Here is a 21,358-nt window from a genome sequence, read left to right as displayed (position 1 = left end):
AGAGTGCTGGGATTAAAGGCAGCGTGTGCCACCACCGCCTGGCTCAGTTCTCACACAGCTCAGGATCACTTGTCCAGTGGTGTTGCCATCCACAAAGGGCCCTCCCACACAGTGGCCCCACAGGGTCCATCCGAATTGCCTGTAGGCATTTTCTCAATTGAGGCTCCCTCCTCCCAAATGGCTCTCACTTGTGTTAAACTGAAAATCTTGAGTCAGCACAGAGGTCTTCTTGGGTATAGCTCCCCAGCCTCAGGAACTCAGCTATGGAGTCTTCTGGAAGCCCGGCCTGAGCTTCTTAGGAAGTTCCCTATCGTACAGGGCAAGCTAGAGAGACTATGCTCTTTCAGAAGACCCAAGTTTGGTTCTCCCACTCTGGACAGCTTACAACTAATTGTCCATAAGGCCAGCTCCAGAGAGTCTGATGTCCTCTTCTGGCCTCTGGAGGTACGCCACACATGTAGCATACACTCACACATGTGTGCACAAAAATAAACCTTAAAATATTGCTTTTATCAAAACTGGGAGACTATGGGGAAATTTTATGCTCGTATGTCACTTTACGGTACTTCTGGTGGTCTGGTTTTCTGGAAATCTGTGCACAGTGCTGACAGGGTTGTATAGCCAGGCAAGCGAGTATTGTGGCTACCGGTTAAGCAGTTGGGGCTTCACATCCACACCAGTGCTCCTGAATCATAGATGTCTCTGCTTTGAGAGCTCCTCTGACTGCCTGACACCTCGCTGCTTTCCTTCTGAGCAGATCATAAAACGTCTCCAAAATGTGTTCATTCTTTTTAAATTGTATGTGTGTATGTGTGCTTGCCCGTGTTGGTGTGTGTGGAGGGTGGAGGCTGGAGGCAGGCATGGATGTTTTCTTCAATAGTGCTCCTCCATCTTTTGACAAGGTCTCTCCTTATACCTGGAGTTCGCCAGTGAAGCTCGACTGGCTAGTCAGTGATCCCCAGGATTTGTTGGGGTCACATGTGCACACCACAGTACCTGGCTTTTGTATATGGGTTCTGGAAATCCAAACTCGGGTCCTCATACTTGTTCAACAAGCATTTTACCCACAGAGCCTTCTACCCTGACCCCATATGCTCATTCTTAGAAATACAAGGGAATTATGAAATGCTCTCTCCTCAAGGCCGGACATGGCCATTTTGAAGGGCATGAGAGGCAGTTGAGCCATGCAAGGCCCTCCCACAATGGTTCCTGGGTGAGGAAGACTTTTCTTGGTGGTGTAGCTGTCTTAAGTTGCTCTATGTTCCTACAAATAACTCCAACGAAACTCACTGGTAAATTGGGCATTGTGGCACAAACATTTAACCCCAGCACTTGAGAGGCAGAGGCAGGAGGATCTCTGTGAGTTCTAGGCTAGCCTGGTCTACATAGTGAGTTCCTGGGATAGCCAGAGCTATCTGTCTCAAAAAAACAAAAACAAAACAAAAGTCATTAGACTTGGGTAGAACCATTTTTTGTTTGTGTTTTGTTTTGAAACAAGGTCTCTCTACATAGCCCTGGATGTCCTGAAACTCACTATGTAGACCAGGCTGGCCTCCAACTCATAGAGATTCACCTGCCTCCCAAATGCTAGGATTAATGGTACGTGCCTCTGTGCCTGGCTATGTAGAACCAATTTTTTTGTGTGTGTGCCATTGGTGGTCTAATGAAGGGTGAATAGAAGTTTGTCTCCCCAGTAAAAGTTCATGCAACAAAAGGTGTTGAATAAAACAATGATCTTCTTTTAAATAGTTTAATAACTTTCACTTAAATAAGGCTTTGGTGAGATTTACCATATCTATAAAGATAATCTCTAACAGGCATCTTGGAGAGTTCATGATCAGTTCATGAAACCACTGGCTTCACAAGGTATAAAAGAGGAGGTAGAAAAACAAGGCCAGAAAGTAGGGGGAAGTTTCACAGAGTCCTGGGATCTGTGATAGCTGAAGTGTCCAGGTAGAGCCCAAGGAGTACCAGGCACCTACCCACCCAGGACACATCAGTAGTGCGAAGGAGGAATCCACAGGAAGGGAACCAGGGGCTGTGCAAGGACCTCTAGCTCCTGCACAGTGGTCCAGCTGGAGTGGCAGTCTGACTTCTGGGGGAAAATGGGAACCGTGTCCTCTCCAGCGCTGTGGTTCTTGTGGGCCTGTCTTACCACAGGGCCATGTTGGATTATCTCTACTGGAGAGATGGAGGTTGGAAGATGCCTGGAAGGGGGTGTCAGAGCTGCTTCTGAACATCTTCCAGCACACAAGAGAAACAACCCACATAGACCTGGGAAGAACCCTGTCAGCAGTGTAGATTCCATAAGAGCAGGCAGCAGTCCCTCTGAGTCTGAGGGGAGGGCAGGATGGTCCTGACTGGCAGATGGGTTCACTGATGTCCGGAGAGACCACAACCCTACTCCTGACACAGGCCTATGTGGGTTCAGGTGGCTGTCTCCACCTATCTCTCCAACTCATTGGGATCCTCCAGGAGACCGTGGTCTTTGTTGTTTGCTTCATACATGTGAGGTGCAGATTCAAGGTTTCACCAACAGAGCTGTTTTCCTTAGGCTGCCGACTAAGGGTCCTGGGTGGGACCAGATCGTCAGAGAGCTAGAGGTCCTCATGATCAGGGGTCAGGTCCACCCTCTGGGCCTTCCCAAACACCAAAAAGGTGCCCAGCCCCAGGTTGCTGATGATGGCCACCAGGTCGAAAATACACGTCCAGGAGCCAGTGGCCTCAATCAGGTAGCCACTCAGATACACGCCTATCACACCTGGACAAGAGAGACAGAGACTGACTGACGTTTCAGGGAAGCTGGTCCCACACATCCGTGAGCTCCAGGGGTAGAGCAGGGCAAGGCAAAGATGCCCTGAAAACTCTGGGATAAATTTCAAAATCTGAGCTATGGGCCACAGGAGTCTCAGAGGACAGAGTCACACACTGATGGTGTCCCCATCCCGTGTCCCACCCAAGGGAAACAAAGCAGAAGGCAGGTTCTCAGTGGAGGGACCAGGTAGTGCCCTAAACTATGGGACTTGGGGTGAGTCAGGGGAGAATGGCTTGCAAGTCCCCCAACATCAGCCAAGTCAAGTGGCACCTCAGCTGAAATATCTGTGATTCCCCTGGGCCATCTTGGGGCTTGTGCTCTACCTTGAGTCTGGGACCCCCGTTGACTTTGACTTTTGGATCACATTGGCTTTGGGATCCCACTGGGTAGCCCTTGGGTTGAGTGAGATGGGGGCAAACCCCATTTAAGTTCCACTCTGAGCTCATTTCCTGACTGCCCCAAACCTAAGAACAAGAGAACCTCTAGCCTGGACCTAGAACCATCCCTTACCTGCCAAGGCCCCGGCAGTGTTGGCCACACCTGGGAACAGACATTGAGAGAGACACCATGAGAAGACCCCCTGTTGCTCCTACAGCCCAACCACCTGGGACAGCCCACCCAGGTGGGTAGGGATAAGCAAGTGGCTCACCGAACAGAAAACCAGCACAGGATGGGGCCAGGTCCTGAATATTGACTGAAATACCACTGTAGGAAACAGGAAGGAAGGCGTGTGAATGGCCACAGGCTTGGCCACTGCCACTTTGCCTGAAGGGGCTATTAGAGCATAAGAGAGGGTTATAAGTCACCAAAGACACCCAGACCTGCCCCTGCCTCTACCTCCTGGGCACTGCTAGGCTTCTGACGCCATCTACCCCACACCCCAGAAGTTGCTCCTGAGAGTGTACGCAAGGCCAGAGAAGCAGGCTCGCAATAGGCTCGCTGTCTGTTCATTGGAAACAACTTTGAACTGGGCTCCTAATACATCCTGAGATGCTTAATTGGGATTGCTGTTGCTCAGAGTAACAGACAAGATACAAAAAGAAGGGACAGACTGCAGAGCGATATCAAGCTGGTATTTATGTTCACTCATCTTCCTGGGCTCTCCTCCTAGCATGGGAGGGGCCTTTCCTCTTTTCATGAATAACCCTGGCTTGGTACCCAGATCTGTTCACTGTGACAGATTATACTGAGCTGTCCCTAGCTCCACCTTCATAAGCCCCTAAACCAGAATGCACTAAAACCTGGCAGCCCTGTGGGATGGGACTGTGGACTCTTACCTTTGGTTGAAGGTCTGCAAGCCAATGGAAGCTGATGCAAAGATGACGGCCTTGGGGAAGCTTGTGGTATGACCCAGACACAGGGCGAAAACGCTTGACAGACCAAGCCCCATCACCTGCAGGACAGGGCTGGTCAATATGGCTCACTCTGTCTTGGCCCTGCCCAAAATACCCCTAGTGTTTTGAACAAGATCAGGATGGTTCTACCTAAAAATCCCCTCCCAGGCTTGTGCTTCCTGGCTCTCCATGCCCTGGCACAAAAGGGGACTGAGACCAAGTTCAGAGGATCTCAGGTCAGGATACTGACCCCAGAGCATCTTCCAGGGGACACCTAGAGCAGCCCCTTCCCAGGTCCTATTGATGTGGATCGACCTCCGATGGTTTGATATCCCACACTTTCGAATCTGAGCTGACCCTGCCAGAGGCAGGTACTGTATCTGGAGCCATGAAAACTTTTGGTGTAAGCCCATATCTTTGATCTCAGCCTGTGGAGTCACAGCTCTCAGGTCCTAGGAGTCCATAACACAGTAGGGATGAACATAGAAGGATGTGGCGGTTTGACTAAGAATGGCTCCCATAGATTCATATATTTAAATACTTGGCCTCTAGTTGGTGGAACCACTCAGGAAAGATTAGATGTGGCCTTGTTGGAGGAGGGGTGTCACTAGGAGTGGACTCCGAAGTTTCGAAGGACCACACCATTCCCTGCTTTGTGGCTGTGTCTCAAAATGTGAGCTCTCAGCTACTGCCTGACGGTTGCCATACTCCCTGCCATTATGGTCTCGGACCCCAACCCTGTGAAACTGGACGCTCTAAACAAACTCTTTCTTCTGTAAGTTGCTTTGGTCATGGTGCCTTATCACAACAATAGAAAAAGTGGACAAGGGATTCCAGGGATTTTCCTACCTGCATGAACTTACGCACTGTGATGACTCTGTAACCTAAGAGGGAGAGAGACCCAGAATGAGTTTCCATCCGCTTATCTGGGTGACCCTTGAAGATGTCCAAAGTCACAGAAGAGGAACTGGGGTGCCCAGGGCAACACTCAGGGCTCAAAACAGGAGATCTCCTATCATGGATTGAACCCTTCCTTGTTCAGTATGTGTGTCAGAGGGTTTCCTGTGGTGTGCTTTGGGTAGAAATATGGAAAGGCAGCCCCATGGGCCATCGCAAAAGTGACAGCTATCAGGTAAGCTTAGTCCAGTTCCTCAAATCATCTGATCTTACCACAGTGAATATGTGAGACTTTCACACGCGTGCACGTGTCCTCTATACCTGAGTCTGTAAGGACATTGCCCCACGGGGCTGCAGTGTGGCCCCTGGAACTCTGGAAGAGCAAATCTGGCTACCTGTGACATTTGATGCATCAGATGCCTTCCCTGTAGAGGGTTCACTAGGATCCCCTTGCTGACCCCAACCTCTACCCATTAAAGGGTAGCTGCATTCATTCCTGAGCTGACTCTGAAGGATGGTCTGTCTGTCCTAGGACGGTGGTACAGCCTTTCCCCAGTGATGCAGTGGCATTGCCAGAGTGGAGGGAGATCCCTGAGGCGGTGGTTTACCAGGGACAATTTCCCCCAACACTCACCCTGACGGATGAGACGATCGGAGAGGAAGCCACTGAATGGACTGGCGGGAATTGCCAGCAGCCAGGGCACTACATTGAAGACCCAGCCCTGCAGGGAGAGGTACAGCCTCAAAGGTGGCCAGAATGGCAGGCACCTAGCCTCTGGATGATAGCCAGGCAAGGGGACCACCCCAGTTCATCATGTCATTTGAGCTCTACCCACCAGGCTGGGCCTAAGAGCAGAGGGTCCTGGGAGGACAGCCTTAAGCAGCTCACTACCAGCCCCCTTGGCAAGTGTTGAGTCCACACTAATGGCTAACACCTGAAGCCACGTTCCCCATGTGTTCCCACATGTGACAGGGTGAGAGCCAAGTGGGTCTGCCTGGGAATGTACAGCCAAGAACTCCGGTGTTCACTGATCTCCCTTGGATGTGGCATCAGTAGATTAGCCGGCCAGCCCTGAGAGAGGGGGCCTCTTCTGGGCAACAAGTCAAAGTCTTGTGCTAAGGTAGCTACAGCTATTATAGTATGTAGCTCTCGTAGCCTTGAACTAACGTCTGCCTCCAGATGGACTGTCATAGGGTGATGGAGCTGCCCAGCAAAGGTGTTACCCCACCCACACCAGGACCTTCACAGCCCAGGCTTAGCCCTCTTTACCCTGAGGACCCAGGTAGCATTACCCACCTTGGAGTGGGGGAAGGTCTCCTTGAAGAAGGTGGGCAACCAGGAGAGTAGAATGAAGAAGGAGCAGGCTGAGGCCAGCTGGGAGCAGATTGCAGCCCTGTGTGGGGCACCGGTCTCAGGGTTCTACCCACTGCCAGTCCCTCCTGACACCAATTCCATGGGGGACCCAGTCCTTTCCCCAAGACACTAAGGCTCTACCCTCTGAAACCTGGGACATTTGCTGGAGTGTCAGGACTGCCAGCTCCATGCCAACCCTAGCTCACCAGACAGAGGGCTTCCGGAAGAGTTGTCTCCAGGGCACTTTGGAGGGCCTGACCATAGGCAGGTCTTGTGTCAGGACATCCAGGGCCAGGTCAAGGTCTGGGGGAACAAATGATTTCACAGCGATAGCTCTCAGGACCAGGCGCCCCACATCTGTCCCTGACACAGCAGCCAGTTAGGAGCTGCTAGGCAGGAGTCAGGGTGCTCTTATCATCCCTTCTGAGGAGTGGTTATCAGGTGCCAACACCCGTGAGCGTACAGTTCTGTGTCTGACCTGAACCCGTGCCTGGAGTCCCTCTGGGGCCTCTTCTTGCTACCCGAAGACTCAACCTAGTCCTACCACCTGCCTTAACCTGCTAGATTCCCCATGTCTGCCTGAGCCTCGATGGAGCAATATGACGAAAATCCAGGGCTGAGGCAGGCTAAGGGATCAGCACTTGGGTTTTCAGAACTATCTTCACCAGGCAGCTATGCCTACCCACAAAGATACCCTCAATACTGAGCCTATTGGCATCAGACCCTCACCTAAGATTCCAGCCACTTTTGCCTTTGCTTCCCTCCACCCTGAAGAGAGGGTTTCTCTGTGTAGCCCTGTGTCCTGTAGACCAGGCTGGCCTGGAACTCTGAGATATGCCTGCTTCTGCTTCCCAAGTGCTGGGATTGTAGGCAGGCACCCCCACCACCCATGCTTTTTATAATATTGCTCCAGCTATGGTGGTTATATGAGAAGGAGACTCCATCCACGCCGGGGTGAGACCAAGCTAGACTTGAGTGGAATTGTTTCTTTGATCTGCTGTTGGTGGCCTGTCTGGGGCGAGCACGTCTTCATTCGCACTTCCCAGGAAAGGTTCACGTGACAGACAGGGGAGGAGGCACAAGGACTGGCCCGCGCGGCAGTAGTTACCTTTCTCATTCAGCAGGTACCTGTACACGTAGTACACCCAGAGCAGGGTGAGACCGCCGGAGAAGTAGAAGACACTCTGCCAGCCACACCAGTCCAGGAGCACTGAGCCTATGCCCCCAGTCACCAGGGTCCTGGGAGATACAGAGGAGGGAGGGCCGCAGTGACCTTGGTGGCCATCCACAGATGCGTCAAACCCCAAGGGAAAGGAGCTACTCAGATGTCCTGCCTCACCTATTTTGCTCTTCAGGGAGACTGGGGGTGGGACGGTTGGGGCAAGGGGAATTGAGGAGCAGCTAAGGACTCAGCACAAGAACTGCTGCCCTTGCGGTTTTAATTTCTTTCTTCTAGATCTTCAAACTGACAATTTGTCATGTCGATGCTTGGAAGGAAAAATGGCAATAATGAAAGGGGAGTTTAGGAAACACTGAAATGAAAACACTCCTTCTTTCTTTCCTTTCTTCCCCCTCCATATATTATAGAGGATAATAGCCTAGAAAAACTTCTAAGTGCAAAAACATGGCAGTGAACACCAAGCACCACAGCCTTCCTCTTTCTTGGCTCCAGGGTACGATGGTCCCAGATGCAGTAAAGGGCACCTCTGCCTCACCTTTCAACCTTATCACCCTGTGCACTCAGCCAAGAAAGAGAGCGAGAACACTAGGCTCCGGAGTGAAGTTGAGCGGCCTTCCTTCTTCCTGGGCATTCATCTGTGTCCCAGGCACAGCACCCGGGGCAGTAACCTACCCTTGGTGGGGGCAGCACTTTCTCTCCCATCCCTCCTGGCCATGCATAGAACCCTGACTGCTGTGCAGGCCACCAGAACTGGAACTGACAATGTATCCTGGACCCCTCTGCAGAATTTGAGCCCTGGTGTGTCTTTGACAACCACACCTCCCAGTGTGAACTTCACCTTTAGTGTTAAATCAGGTCACCCTAATCAGCAGAGTTGGCCCCTCACACAGGTGGCCTCTGTGCTCCCACCCCCCACCCCAATCCAGAACTCAGCAACAGTAGACCCAGGCCTGGATGATCTGGGAAGTCCCCATTAACCTCCCAGGAGTCTACCCAGTGTAACAGTTAGTGGTCCTTCCTCCATGCATGCTCACATGTCTTGCAGAGGGTGGGGCAGCTTATGGCTCCCCTAGGGAAAGCAGGTGCTTAACTGGTCCACATGCCGGAGCCCCAGCTTACAGCATCCAGAAAGGCAAAGACGTGCTGTGATGGTTAACCTTTATTGTCAACTTGACAAGATTTAGAATCATCATAGAAACACACCTCTGGATCTACAAAGGTATTTCCAGAAAGGTTAAACTGCAGAGAGGAAGGTAGAACTATCCTGAGTGTTGGCAGCACCAAGCCACAGGCTGGGATCCTGGGCTGAATAAAAAGGAGAAAGTGGGCTAGTGTGGTGGCAGACACCTTTAATCCCAGCACTCAGGAGACAGAGGCAAGAGGTGTCTCTGTGAGTGCCAGGCCAGCCAGGGCACAAACTGAGACCTTGTCTCAAACAAACAAACAAACAAAAGCAAAACAAAGAAACACAACCCCCCCCCCAAAAAAAGGAGAAAGTGAGCCGAGTACCAACACGTATCTGTCAGCTTCTGACAGTGATGCAGTGTGTCCAGCTGCCTCATTTCCTGCTGTCATGACTACCCTTCACGATGGACTGTACCCTCAAACTGTGAGCTAAAGCAAATCCTGTCTTCTTAATCTGCTTCTTGTCAGTTGTTTTGTCGAAGCAACAAATGCAGCAATTGTCACAGACTTGAGGGACAGCAACCAGCCATCGGAACCTAGCAGTAGCCAACAGAGTCCTCAAGGGACAGTGACCAGCCATCGGAATCTAGCACTAGTCAACAGAGTCCTCAAGGGACAGCAACCAGACATCAGAACCTAGTATTAGTCTACAGAGTCCTCAAGGGACAGTGACCAGCCATCGGAACCTAGCAGTAGCCAACAGAGTCCTCAAGGGACAGTGACCAGCCATCGGAACCTAGCAGTAGCCAACAGAGTCCTCAAACACCTCTACTCTGACTTGAAGGATGCCCCTTAAGAGCTCAAGTGAAAGCTTCCTGAATTCCTGGTAGGTGAGGTCTTACCCGAACTGGGAGCCAGCACCCACAGTGCCGTAGGTAAAGGCTCTTTCACCCTCCGGTACTCTCTGGGACAGCAGACTGGCCAGGGCTGGGAAGTAAACACCTGAAATGAACAGAGAATGATGCTGCTGGGTGCCAAGAGACAGCCAGTGAGGGCTGTGAATCCAGAGGATGTTCATGTCTCCTTTCCATTACCTCACTGGGCTGTAGGGACCAGAAGGGCTGGGCTTTTGGCAACATTTAGGCAAGGAACCAAACTAATTCAGGGTGAGAGTTACAATGTAAAGCATCCCTTGAAGAACACTTTACTTCAAAGCAAAACACCTCTGCCCCCAGGCAAACTACCTTGCACCCAGGTGTTGTGCATGCACACATATGCTTACACGCTCTATGTCAGCTCCCCGGAGACACTCGATAGCCTTCCCACTAACACATTTACACACTTATGTGTGCACACAGAGTCTACACAGCAGATTCTCAGCTGTGCTCTGGCACTTTCAGACACATGTGAGCCATGTACACATGTTCCTTTCACAGGTACATACATCTCTACCTGTGCTTCTTACAGACAGTTCCCTCCTTTGGTTCGTAGGCAGCTTAAAAGCTTGGAAATAGTGGGCACACAACACTAAGCCCAGCACTCGGGGAGCAAATGCAGGCAAATCACTATGAGTTTGAGGCCAATCTGGTCTACACAGTGAGTTCCAGAACAGCCAGAGCTGCACATAGTAAGACCCTATCTCAAAATAAATGAAAAAGCGTGAGTATTTTCTCCATTCTAGAGTGTGCTAAACCCCAGTCTGGAAAGACTCCTCGAGAAGTCCCTTTGGGAGTATGAAAATAGGAACCCACAGCTTCCCTGTTGTTCTTATTCATAATGGGGAGGCAGGAACCATCAGCCTTTTCCCCCTTTGGAACTTTTTATCACCATGTCAATAAATGGGGCTCCTCAGAAGGCAGGCAGTTCTTAAAGAGTGTGGGACCTGGGACCTTTTCAGAGGCCAAAGACCCACCACCCTGTGAAGGAGAACCACATGGGTTTGGGGAACTCCATCACCTCTCTCTGCACACAGATAACAAAGATATGGCAAGACACACACACCCATCCCTACCCGGAGTCAACAGTCACAGGCTGTCATTCAAATGAAGATCTTAGTTATACAGAACAGATTTTTGAGCAAAGGGTAGCACACAGGCACATGGGTATGTATGGCGCTCTGTCCACCCTTTCCCAAGGTTGAATGGCAACATTAGAGAGAGGAAACTGGAGATGACCCTTACCTTGGAGCAGACCCGTGAGGATTCGAGAAAATGTCATGAAGGCCAGGTGACCATTGCCAAGATGGGCAAGCAGTGGGGTGACGGCCGTAATGAAGCCCCAGGTGGAGGCTGACAGCAAGATGACCTTCTCACCTCCGATGCTGGAGCAGACGTGGGGACAGGATGAAGTACTTTTCGAGAGGGCTGAGGGGCACCACCACTAACCACTGTACAGAGCCTTGAAGTGAGCAGTGCAGCGACCTGTCCTATCAAGGAGGAGCCTGGGGCTGAGTGCAGCCCACGGGGCTGTACCCAACCTGTCTATGTCGTGCTTCTGTACCCACTGCCTTAGAGCTGCCACACCCGACCTCCTCTTCCCAAAGGATAAGGCTCTTCCCAAATATCTGTTGATCTCCTCCTCCACCGGCCCCTCCTCTCCTGCGCACGAGGGCAGGGTTGACCATACTGCCTCTCTGAGGCACCCAGGTGATGGGGAGAAGGGGTTGGTTACCGATCCCCAAGGTGGCCGCCCACCACCTGAGTCAGGCAGTAGCCCCAGAAGAAGCTGCTGAGCACGATACCAGCCTCCTTCTTGTTCCAGCCGAAGTCCTGGCTCATGGCAACGGTACAGACAGGCATGGTGACGCGAGCACAGTACAGCAGGCAGGTGCCCAGGAGCAGCATCCCCGTCCACGCCTGACACTCGGGCCTGTGAGACAGACACACAGAGAGAGGGATCAGGACCTGGAGAGGGTCCCTAGACAGCATCCCCGTCCACGCCTGACACTCGGGCCTGTGAGACAGACACACAGAGAGAGGGATCAGGACCTGGAGAGGGTCCCTAGACAGCATCCCCGTCCACGCCTGACACTCGGGCCTGTGAGACAGACACACAGAGAGAGGGATCAGGACCTGGAGAGGGTCCCTAGACAGCATCCCCGTCCACGCCTGACACTCGGGCCTGTGAGACAGACACACAGAGAGAGGGATCAGGACCTGGAGAGGGTCCCTAGACAGCATCCCCGTCCACACCTGACACTCAGAGAGCTCAGGACCTGGAGAGAGCCCCTGGATAGGCTTGATTACTCAGATACTGTCCCAAGGGCTAGGAAATGGAGAAGTCGTGCCTAAGTAAGGGTGGGAATTAAGATAACCTCTTTGGTTGGGGGAGTTGGGCAGATTAATGAACTTTTAAAGGCACCTAGTCCACTGACTTCTAGAAGATAAGGCCAATACTAAACTCGGGGACTGAGAACAGCACAAGAGCCCTCGGGACGGGGGCAGGGCAAACACGTGACAGCACATTCACAAGGCTCAGAGCCTGGGTCCATGCTTCTGACTGCCAGGACAACACCTGGATTCTCTTTTGTAAGAGCTCATTGTTTGAGTGTCTGATATAGTTTATGGTAGGCAAACCTGGCCTGATTCTGCCACAACAGGGCAGTGGAGAGAGGCCCTTGGCCCATGAGACACTCCTCTTAAAGACACCCTGTACAACAAATATCAACATGGATGTTCTACACAGCACTGGCTGGTCAGTCATCGGCCATTAGAATGTCACACTGACTCATAAGAGCATACCATCCATCTAGGACAGCAATGGAGAAGTGGGTTGGGACGTTTGGGGAATCTGCACAACTATCCTCATGATGATTCTGGAAGAAATCCACAGCTAAAATTTTAAAATATGAAATGGGTTTGAGCTCTGGGGAAGTGGGTGCCCAATACAGGAGGAGGGAGGGTGTGAGGGAGGACCACCTTTCTGGGAGGGGGCAGGCAGGAGGGCATGACTGGACACAAATTCTTGGGAGGTTGGGTGGTGTCTTGAGGCAGGTGATAACACCCACCCCCTCAACACAGGCACAGACAGAGCAGGGAAGAGACAAACTAGCAGATACCAGCTAGAGTACCCAAGGCTGCAGCTGGACTGAGTCTAGTACCCCATAAGGGGTAAGTGCTGGATAGTCACAGGCAAACAGGAGCCGGGTCAAAGGTGAAGGCCAAAAGGCAGAATGGACAGCCCAAGGGAGCAGCAAAGTCAAAACAAAATGGCAGAGAGAAGACTTTGAGTCACAAGCCAGGAACCTAAATTGTGTGATCCCTGTCTAGTGGGAGAAGAAGGTGGTGTGGGTGTCAAAGAGCAGCAGGCAAGCCGGGCGGTGGTGGCGCACGCCTTTAATCCCAGCACTCGGGAGGCAGAGGCAGGCGGATCTCTGTGAGTTCGAGGCCAGCCTGGTCTACAAGAGCTAGTTCCAGGACAGGAACCAAAAGCTACGGAGAAACCCTGTCTCGAAAAATCAAAAGAAAAAAAAAGAGCAGCAGGCAGAACAGAGGAGAAGTCACAGCGAAGACAGGCAGCAGAAAGATGTGTGGGATCCTGGGGACCAGCCGCAGGCTCCTTCCAGAGAGCTCAGGGGAGGTGGAAACTTCTGAGGTATGCCCTGGCTATGGCCAACATGGTGTCTACTGTGTGGCAAGGAACCTCTGAACCCCAGAGGAATCTCTTGTGTAGGTCCAAGGACTGAGCCCTCTGCCACCTATCCGGGGACCCCAGGCACCGGAGAGGGCAGCAAGCTGTAAGCTTAGCAAATATGTCAACAAGTCTGTTGTTGGCTGAGGAGGAAGACTCAGACCTCAAGCTACTTTCAGGCTGGGATCCGGAGAAACTACTTTCTTCCATAGTCAGAGAAGACAAGGCATGGACAGCAGGCAGGAGGGGATCGTCGTCTGGCGAGACTCCATGTGATATCTGTGGGTCTGAAGCATATCAGCTGGGGAAACTGCCAACAGTTGGTCCAAGTCCCCATTAGCTGGTGCCACCTAGTCCAGACCTCTAGGAGCTGGGCTTCTGAGTCTGCCCCTCCTATCTCCTCAAGACTCTGTTCTTGGATTTGACAGAACTCTTCCTGTAAGAGCCCAGAACACAGCAACCCCTGCCCCCCAATTCTTACATTTCTTGTCAGGCAGTGTCCTGAGCAAACATCGCCACTGGATTATTGAAAATACAGGGCGACCAGTAAAGCATTAAAGCTGCCCTGGAGGGGCTGGAGAGAGATGGCTCAGTGGTTAAGAGCACTGCCTGCTCTTCCTGAGGTCCTGAGTTCAATTCCCAGCAACCACATGGAGTCTCACAACCATCTATGAGACGTGGTGCCCTCTTCTGGCCTGCAGGCATACATGCAGTCAGAAGACTGCTGCCCTGGAGGGTGTTCTGCTTGCCCTGAAGTGTTGTCCCACTTGCAGAAGCCCAGAGGACTCTACATGCAGAACAGCAGAACGGGTGCTTGTTTCAGCTGACTGGAGGGTCTCAGCAGGAGCACGGAGCGACACTCTCACCCACTAAATGTGACTAATATGGAAGAGTCTCCTGTGCTCAAGAGGGAGCCACAAGGCATGCCATTCTTCCCCAGGTGCATCTATGGTTGCCCAGCCCTGTTATTGCGGGAGACCAATTAGTCTCCAATTAGGAGACCAATCAGTTAGAAGCAGGAAGTCAACTAGACCCACACCCTCCAAATGAGAGGAGTCTCAGACTTCCTGGTGGCCGGTTAGAAAAGGCCTAGGCAACACTTAAGTTCTTCTGGAGGGGCCCTGCTGGGCCAGCTGCCTGAGGACTAGTTAGAACCCCAGGTCCAAGATCCCTTATCAGTGGGTGGTGGTGGTGCACACCTTTAATCCCAGTACTTGGGAGGCAGAGGCAGGCGGATCTTTGTGAGTTTGCGGCCAGCCTGGTCTAGCTGGCCTACAGAGTGAGTTCCGGGACAGCCAGGGCTACACAGAGAAACTCTGTTTCAAAAAAACTAAAAACAAAACAAGACAAAAAAACCAACAACAACATCAAAGCAAAAAACAAGATCCCTCATCTTGCTAAGAGCTTGAGTCAGGATTGCCTGAAAAGCCCCACCTGCCTGACTGGCGCCAGAGCTCAGGCTGGTACTCTAGCAGGCATGACACTTCCTCTCAGACTTCTGAAGCCTTGGCTTTCTGTAGGCCGCCTGTGCAGAGCATCCGGGGCTGAGCAAAAGGGTGGTCACATGGCCCTTGGTTCAGAAAGGGGAAATGTGCTGGCACCAGTAGCCAGGGCATCAGAGAGACCAGAGCATACCCTGGAACCATATCTCCCTAACTCAGCCTCCACCGACCTCCCCACACCCCAAAATTTGCACTGCCTCCCAAGTCACAAAGAGGACTGGAAGAGATGGTGGATAGACAGAGCACTTATTACTCCCCCCACCTAAAATTCTCAGCCACGGCCTCGGCCAGAGGTAATGGGAGCAAGTTTACAAGGAGAGCAGCAAAGGGCCAGGCAGAGCCATTAAATTATAACCTACAGCAAAACTGGCAGAACAGTTTAGAGTTCTCAAAAAGTCCAGGGTGGTGCCTCCAGGGGCCAGGTGATGCAGAGGCGTTGGGACAAGCGTGGGGTAGGGTGAGAGGTAGTAAACCAAAGAGGAGTGAGAGGAGGAACGTGATGCTCCTCTTCTGGCCCTCCCCTAATTGTCCCGGCGGTGGAGATCTGTGCCTCTCCACGACCTCCTGTTGTGCCTTTCAGCTGCTCTAGGAGGACCCAGAAATTCCTCCCTGTAGATCCAGCGCTCTTGCCCCAGGTGACTGGGAGGTGCCAAGGTTTGGCTCTGGGGGTCCAGCACCTCCACCAGAGCAGGGTGTGAGTTTCTTTTGGGCTTTTGGGCTCCCGTTTGAACCCTCTCTCGGGGGTCCCTTGGCCAGATGCCACCTTCTTGCACCTGGTTGCACCTTCTTGCACCTGGTTTCTGTGGGGCTACTTGCCTGGAGGGCAGTGGAAACAGTGGGAAAGTAACGTGACTGAGGATGGGTAACTGCTGTCTGTGTTCCTTCTTAGTTTAGAAGCCTTGTGAACTCAAGACCTGTCACTGTGACAGAAGTGCTGCTTGGATCGCCAGGCTGTGAGCATATGTCTAGCCCAGCGCTCCCACCGATAGTCCCAGACCTCGGAAAACTGGCAGGGAGGAGAGCGAAAGGGCCATTTGCCAGATTTTGGCACTTGACTAGAAAAGGAGGGTCCCTTTACTTGGTTGAGCATCTGTGTCCTCCCTCTTTTGGGGGGCTAAGGCCGCGCAGGGAGGAGCATGTCAGTCCCAGAAGTGAAGGTGGCAGGCTACATACAGAGAGGTTGGGAGGTACCCCTAAAGTCTGGTGCTCCCTGAACTCAGGTCCCATGAAGCAGCGTCTCCCTAAACGTAAACGTCTTCCTTGCCCGGGTGCCACCCACATCCCCATTCACCTGGACCATTGTGTATCCTCTGCAGCTGCAGGTGGGGTCTTGCGGGCTTCCTCTGGTGTTGACTGCATCAGGCTGGGGAGCTGAGACGGCATGGACACCGTTGTGTCCCTGTACCGCGCCCTCCCACCTCAGGCCTAGGCCAACCCACAGGGCAGCACCGCCCAAGTCCACGTGTCAGTCCCAGTGCTTCCGTCTAGCTCTCCTAGGACGTGTCGCCCCCGGAATTGAGTCCCGCCCCACTGATGTCTGGGGAGGCAGGGCCAAGGACCTCCCAGCTCCGAAGCCCCAGGCTTACCACTGGGACTTCCGGCTGGAGAAGAGAATTCCTTGGGGGACCGTGGCCCCAAACCCGCCAACAGTAACTTTCAGCGAAGCACGTACGGGGGATCTCTGGTCCTGTCTACAAGTCGTGGGGGAGTAGTGATGGAAAAGTTCATAGGGCTGTGTTGTGGTCTAGAAAAATTAGGAATCAATCCATAACCAAATGCAAAGATAGTAAAACTTTAGGGCAGTCAACTTTAAAAATGGATCTGTGGGGACAGAACTGAGCCGGTAAAATCACTAAGGACAGTGAAATCATTGACCTTGAAATCTTGGGCGAAGTTAGCGCTGACCTCCTGCTAGGCACTAGGGTGGGTACCAGCCACGCCCCACCCGCAGGCTTGAGACTCCTTCCTTGTGTCGGCTTGTCCAGCCTTCCTAAATAAATCCCTCCCCCACACAGCTGCAGACCACCTGGGACACCCTCACTATAAAGGCTTCCCACTGCGGTTGGAATCCCCACTTTCTCTCTACCCTCCACAGGACGCCTTCTTCAACAGCCCAGCCCCACCACAGGTCTTCACTATAGTATACATTTGCATTGAAAAAATATATTAGGACCTGAGGCTAGAATGTGCTCAGCGTAGTTGAAGCCCTGCATTCAGTTCCCAGTACTGGATTAAACAATCAGGACCTAAAAGCAAGGTTAATCTTCCGTCTGCATCTGATATCCCTTAGGACGCAGAGAAAGGTCTGCTTCCCTAGCAGCCCAGGGATGGCTTGTTAGCGTAGGGTACTAATCTGTTATCTTCTAGTTAGCCATCTTATTATGTGATATTCTTCAGAAACTGTATATGGACGATCCAAAATTACAGTGCGGGCGGCCGTTTAGCATTTCTTCTTGAGGGGTCACTGCTCTGGGGACAGATGGACAAGAGTAGAGAAGAGATGTTGCCCTAAAACAGGAGCAGCCACAGGGTGCTGGAGATGCCTCTCTAAGGCCAGAGCATCAGCTAGTGAACTACACTGCCAGACTTACAGGGCAGGTGAGGCCAAGGTGCAGGGGATTTAACAGCAGATTCTGAGCACAGAGTCCCCACCCCCTCAGTGCTGGGACACCCTTGCTGTCACGTGAATAGCTGAGTAATGCTATTCACCAAGGTAATGCCGGCGGTGGGGGGGGGGAGTGGAGGGTACAGACCCCAGCAACACCCAGGTCTGAGTTCTTGGGCTATGGGTAAGAATTGAGGGCATTCCTCCCCAGGCTCCCACAGTCATTAAAGGGGAAGGTATGGGTACAGCCAAAATTGCCCGAAAGATCACATCTGGCTGGGAGGTGAGCAACACCAGCAGTTGGCAGTAGCTGGGGTGGACATTCTCTAGTTGATACTGTGAGCTGCCCCACACCCAACTGACAAAACCATCTTTGCAGTTAAAGTTGGAAGACTGGAAGACTCCACGTGGAGACAGCAGATAGGTAATATCTGTCACAGTCTGCCATGGACAGGCTTCTTGCTCTGTAGGGGTGCTGGGCCTTTTGGGTGCATCTGCCTGCCCCAGGTTATCTGTTTTGTTATACAAATCTGGCACAGGGAGTCATGCTACGCTTCCTTGAGCTGAGTGACTCACACCTTGCTGCTTATACATCATCCTGGCTTTCTTTGGCTATTTCTACTGAGAAGCAAGGCAGTGTGGTTCAGATGACCGGGTTCATAAATAACAGCAACCCCCAGACCTTACCCTGGACCTAAGTGTCCTCCAATATTCCATTTATCCCCTGCTTCCTCTGTAACCCAATATACACAGTTCTGAAGATGAGAAGTCCAAATAAACCAGACTGAGTTAGACTTTACTCCACTGTTAACTGGCAGGGAATGGTAAGAAATAAGACTTCAGGAGCCAGATCAGTGTTTCAGGCCTGCGGCACAGTTGTAGGTAGATTGGGTTACAAAGTAAAATCTAAAAATAAAAAAGCTTTTTGTACTGAACATAATTTGCAGTCACCTTCTAAGCTGAATGTGCTTAGAGCAGAGTTCAAGCAATTAGGTCCGAGTCTATGGGAAGCTTCACAGTGGACATCATGACGACCAAAGATGCCTGTGTGTGGTCAATTCTCTTCACAAAATGATCTCTGGGGCTATGGAACAGCTCTTCTTTGGGTGATGCCTTCCATTGAACCTTATAAACACCCAAAGTGCTGAGAAGCATCACCACCTCCACTACTCCCTCCCTCCCTGTCCACACCACAGGGTGGCCTGTTTTACATCTGAGTACCAGTTGGGAGGGGTTGCCAGATATCTGGCTTACAAGAGAGATAATTCCTGCGTGTGTGCACGTGGGTGAAACCTGTAAAACAACCTACCAGGCACTGCAGGTCATGCCTTAGGAGCTGGGCAGTCATGCATGGCATGGTAGATTCAACAAGTGGACAGTCGCATGCAGAATTAACTACTACACTATTGTCCAAAAGCCCTCGATCCAGAATCTCCACCAAACTTCCAAAGAAGCCAGGCAAGAGAAATTTCATCAGGACCTGCATCAGCTGGAGCGATGGCTCAGTGACTAAGAGCCCTTGTTCTAACAGAGGACCTGAGTTTGAAGTCTAGAGCCCACACCGCAGCTCACAGCCGTCCATAATTCCAGTTTCAAGGGATTTGATGCCCTCTTCTGACTTCTGTGGGCACGAGGCACACATACGGTGCACAGATAATGCACCCAAACAGAACAATCATCTAGAGAAAAGTTTTAAAAATCTAAAGAAAAAAAGAAATCATATGCAGGCAGCATTCAGTGGTCACATCTCCTGGTTACAGTTGGGCAGTTACTGCAGTTACTGCAGTCTTTTTCTGTATTAGGGTCACACTGGGCCTTTAACCTGGTCTTCATCTAGACGCATGGATGAGCTGCAGATACAGTATACTTCCATAACCCTTTAAACACTCATGCCCGCCCTGAGGCCACACACTCAAGCCCTACCAGTCCACCAGATTCACATGACATCACTGATGGGCAGCTGCCCAGGACTTCATACCACCAGAGCTATTCTGCTTCCAAAACAGGCAGCCTATCTCAGGACATATTACCTACAGTGCACAGAACTATGTCAGCATCTACGATAGGTATGACATCAGAGGCCATTCAAATCCTGTGTTCTTTCATGTAAATATAAAGTCTCAAGTCAGGATGATATTCCAAAATTGAGGGAAAGTATTCATGATAGGTGGTCCCCCAAACCCCTCACACTCAGCATGCAAGAGTTCATGTTCAAGCATACCAGAGATCTCTGCCACTGGGAGTTTAGCAGTACCCTCTTGGAGCATGAGGAAGCTGTGAGCGATGGCTAAGAGTGTTACATGATGGCACTGCCATGAAGGCCCAGGGATGGCAAAGGCCTTTCCGGTACAGTCACCACCCACCACCCAATGCAGGATGCCTCTGTAGCGTGCTGACAGTGCCCTTGGAAGCTTCCTCTCTCTCCCTGCAGTTCTCTCAAGCCCAGCTGAGAAAACAGCAATGGAGAGGTCCATCCACACGGCCAGCAGCATGGGAGCCACTGCATGCTACACAGGGCACCCACAGCCACCTCATCCTGGGGCCCAGAAACGCTGCCCTTGTCAGTGGAGTGGACTGGCACCATGCTATGGCACAGTGGTGTTTGTATTTTTCATTTCTGGAAGCTTTCTTATATAACAAGGTAAATACTGCTGAAGTGGGGACACAGCAAACCAAGTGTAGCTACATCTTCCAACTCTTCCAAGTCTAATACACCGACTTGCACAGGTACCTCTCCAGGGAAGTGGGAGCGGGGGGAGAGCTTTCAGACAACCATTCTGTGAAAAACTTATAAACTTTTACTAGCAAATCCACAGCAGGCAGCCAGAAGCTACCCAACTTCTCAGATGATGTGTGGCTCGGGCACAAATGCCCCTGAATGAAGAATTACAATTAAGTATGCAGAAGTACTCTACCCAGCTAAGGATTTATACAGACTCTTTATGTTTATTGCTGCCAAATCAGCTTACTAAGCATCATAAAAAAGCAATACATTTGTACAACAAAAAAAATACACACACAGAGTGCCAGAATGAGATGTATGAACAAAACACAGTGAGTGAAGGTTGGAGGTCAGACTGTACCCACGCGTGGTGTCCACTGCACACGGTTCAGTGTCAGATGCAGGGGTGTAGACAGTGAAGGTTTGAGGTCAGACTGTACCCACGCATGGTGTCCACTGTAGAGTTCAGTGTGCAGATGCAGGGGTGTAGACAGTGAAGGTTTGAGGTCAGACTGTACCCATGCATGGTGTCCACTGCACATAGTTCAGTGTCAGATGCAGTGGTGTAGACAGTGAAGGTTGGAGGTCAGACTGTACCCATGCGTGGTGTACACTGCAGAGTTCAGTGTCAGATGCAGGGGTGTAGACAGTGAAGGTTTGAGGTCAGACTATACCCACGTGTGGTGTCCACTGTAGAGTTCAGTGTCAGATGCAGGGGTGTAGACAGTGAAGGTTGGAGGTCAGACTGTACCCACGCGTGGTGCCCACTGCACACGGTTCAGCGTGCAGATGCAGGGGTGTAGACAGTGAAGGTTGGAGGTCAGACTGTACCCACATGTGGTGTCCACTGCACATAGTTCAGTGTCAGATGCAGAGGTGTAGACAGTGAAGGTTGGAGGTCAGACTGTACCCACGTGTGGTGTCCACTGCATACAGTTCAGTGTCAGATGCAGGGATGTAGACAGTGAAGGTTGGAGGTCAGACTGTACCCACGCGTGCAGTGTCAGATGCAGGGGTGTAGACAGTGAAGGTTTGAGGTCAGACTGTACCCACGCATGGTGTCCACTGCACATAGTTCAGTGTGCAGATGCAGGGGTGTAGACAGTGAAGGTTTGAGGTCAGACTGTACCCATGCATGGTGTCCACTGCATACAGTTCAGTGTCAGATGCAGGGGTGTAGACAGTGAAGGTTGGA

General features: G+C 51.6%; 1 protein-coding gene across 2 annotated transcripts; it reads right to left on the bottom strand.

The window, feature by feature from the left end:
• Window positions 1-1,744: 1,744 nt before the first annotated feature.
• Window positions 1,745-16,286, bottom strand: Slc17a9 (solute carrier family 17 member 9). 2 transcript variants are annotated; one of them, XM_075963335.1, is made up of 13 exons: window positions 16,128-16,286; window positions 11,376-11,573; window positions 10,886-11,025; window positions 9,608-9,707; window positions 7,509-7,639; window positions 6,607-6,703; window positions 6,344-6,440; window positions 5,681-5,768; window positions 4,999-5,033; window positions 4,093-4,208; window positions 3,465-3,520; window positions 3,326-3,355; window positions 1,745-2,761 (listed from the first exon to the last, which is right to left on the bottom strand). In XM_075963335.1, exons 1-13 carry the CDS (start codon window positions 16,217-16,219, stop codon window positions 2,598-2,600), a joined length of 1,344 nt encoding a protein of 447 aa, XP_075819450.1. In that variant the 5' UTR covers window positions 16,220-16,286; the 3' UTR covers window positions 1,745-2,597. The 2 variants fall into 2 exon arrangements, with proteins under 2 accessions (XP_075819450.1, XP_075819451.1); XM_075963336.1 differs by having other exon boundaries at window positions 1,746-2,761; window positions 11,446-11,573; window positions 16,128-16,251.
• Window positions 16,287-21,358: the final 5,072 nt, after the last annotated feature.

This window comes from Microtus pennsylvanicus, chromosome 2, assembly GCF_037038515.1.
Source record: "Microtus pennsylvanicus isolate mMicPen1 chromosome 2, mMicPen1.hap1, whole genome shotgun sequence".
In the NCBI taxonomy this organism is placed as follows: domain Eukaryota; kingdom Metazoa; phylum Chordata; class Mammalia; order Rodentia; family Cricetidae; genus Microtus; species Microtus pennsylvanicus.
The sequence above is the reverse complement of the archived record's forward strand: the minus strand, read 5'-3'. Positions and strand labels throughout refer to the sequence as shown.